Here is a 1,518-nt window from a genome sequence, read left to right as displayed (position 1 = left end):
CAAGAGGGTTTCACCCCTTCCCACGCCCCCACCCCGCTTCCTTCATGGTCACCCGCTCCCGTCAGGGGACGTCGGGGCTGGAGGAGACGATGGCACCGATCCCCTACCATCCCCAGCTCCTGCCAGCCTCCCCCCCCACAGCCCCCCGCACCCGTGTCCCTGTGCCCACCCTTGTCCCCCCCCAGAGATGAGCCGTCCGTTTGGTGTGAGTATAAATACTTTATTGCTGCTGTGCTGGGGTGTGTGGGGCACAGGGGGGCTGGCACAGGCCCCCAGGGCCGGGTGGGTGTGAGGGTGTGTGTGCCAGTGACAGGGTGCTGCCCAGAGAAGCAAAGGGGCACAGAGGGTGCTATCACGGGCCCGGCCGTGTCCCCGGCTGTGCCACCGACCCCTGCGGCACGGCCGTGCTGGCAGGGGCTCATCTGCCCTGCTCCTGCAACCGCTGCATCCTCAGGATCTGGCACAGGAGTCTCTGCACGTCCTCGTCCATGTGGCCCTGGGGTGGAGGGGACATTGGTGGGGACGTCAGAGGGGACATCAGGGAGTCTCTGTGCGTGGCCCAAGCGCCCCTGGGTCGGCAGTCCCTAGATCCAGCCCCTTGCTGCCTCCCACACGCATGCGGGCACCGACGTGTGGCTGGCTGGTGCCCCGTTTTTTTCTCCGGTGGCCCCGAGTCCCCCCCCAGCCACGTCCCCATCTCACCTGCACTGCGTAGAGCAGGTGGCTCCGGTACAGCGTCACCACCTTGCTGTGCCGCATTTCTGTCTCCTGCAAGAGAGCGAGCGGGTTCGAACATGGGGCTGGGGGCTCGTGGAAGCCCAGAACCCACCAGGCGACAGCCACAAGCCCCCCGGTACCCACCTCCAGCTTCTCCTCCAGCGCACGGATCCTGGCCTGGAGCGCGGCAGTGTCGGGGGGTGACTGCGGCGCTCCCCGGGACTTGGGGAGGGCATTCAGGGCTTCCTTCAGCCTGAAGACCTCCTTAGAGAGCTCAGTGATCTGCACAGCGCACAGAGGTTACAGGGACCCAGGGACCCCTCAGCCCCCAACTCCCCTGGGGTCCACCCATGGCCGTGCCCGCTGCCACCCCGGGGTGGCCCCTGCGCCCGGGCAAGGGCAGAGCTGGGACTTTCCCACCCCACCCCTTCTGCCCCTGGTTTCAGTCTCAGCTTGGGGAGAAAAAAAGGGGAACAGCCGGGAGAGCGGCAAGTCCGCATGCAGGGGCACGTGTGTGTCCGCGGTTGGACTTCACGTGTGCAAGCGTGCGTGTATGTGCAGGTGCGTGCAAGTGCGTGCAAGCACGTGCACTTGTGTGTGCACGTGCATGTACATGTGTGCACGCATCTGTGTACACACGTGCGTGCATGTTTGCGAGCGCGTCTCCCCTGCGAACCCGGCCAGCTCAGCTCACCCGAGCAGCGCCCGGGCCACCATTTCCCCTCCCAGGAGCCCCTCGCCACCCCCCGACACCTCCTCCCTGTCCCCTACCTTCCTGTCCCTGTCCCTGACCAGCTGGGC

The 1,518-nt window shown here is 66.5% G+C and overlaps 1 protein-coding gene across 1 annotated transcript in view; it reads right to left on the bottom strand.

Moving 5' to 3' along the window:
* Window positions 1-254: 254 nt before the first annotated feature.
* Window positions 255-1,518, bottom strand: part of ANKRD24 (ankyrin repeat domain 24) — a 10,572-nt gene continuing 9,308 nt past the window's right edge. Inside the window, exons 17-20 of the mRNA XM_019472555.1 lie at window positions 1,489-1,512; window positions 862-999; window positions 703-768; window positions 255-496 (exon numbers count right to left, since the gene is read on the bottom strand). Coding sequence (XP_019328100.1) covers window positions 419-496; window positions 703-768; window positions 862-999; window positions 1,489-1,512 — 306 coding nt within the window. The 3' untranslated portion in view covers window positions 255-418. The remainder of the gene's footprint in view (window positions 497-702; window positions 769-861; window positions 1,000-1,488; window positions 1,513-1,518) is intronic.

The sequence above is a fragment of the Aptenodytes forsteri genome, unplaced genomic scaffold, assembly GCF_000699145.1.
Source record: "Aptenodytes forsteri isolate BGI_AS27 unplaced genomic scaffold, ASM69914v1 Scaffold308, whole genome shotgun sequence".
Lineage (NCBI taxonomy): Eukaryota > Metazoa > Chordata > Aves > Sphenisciformes > Spheniscidae > Aptenodytes > Aptenodytes forsteri.
Note: the sequence above shows the minus strand (reverse complement) of the source record. Positions and strands in the feature narration are given on the sequence as shown.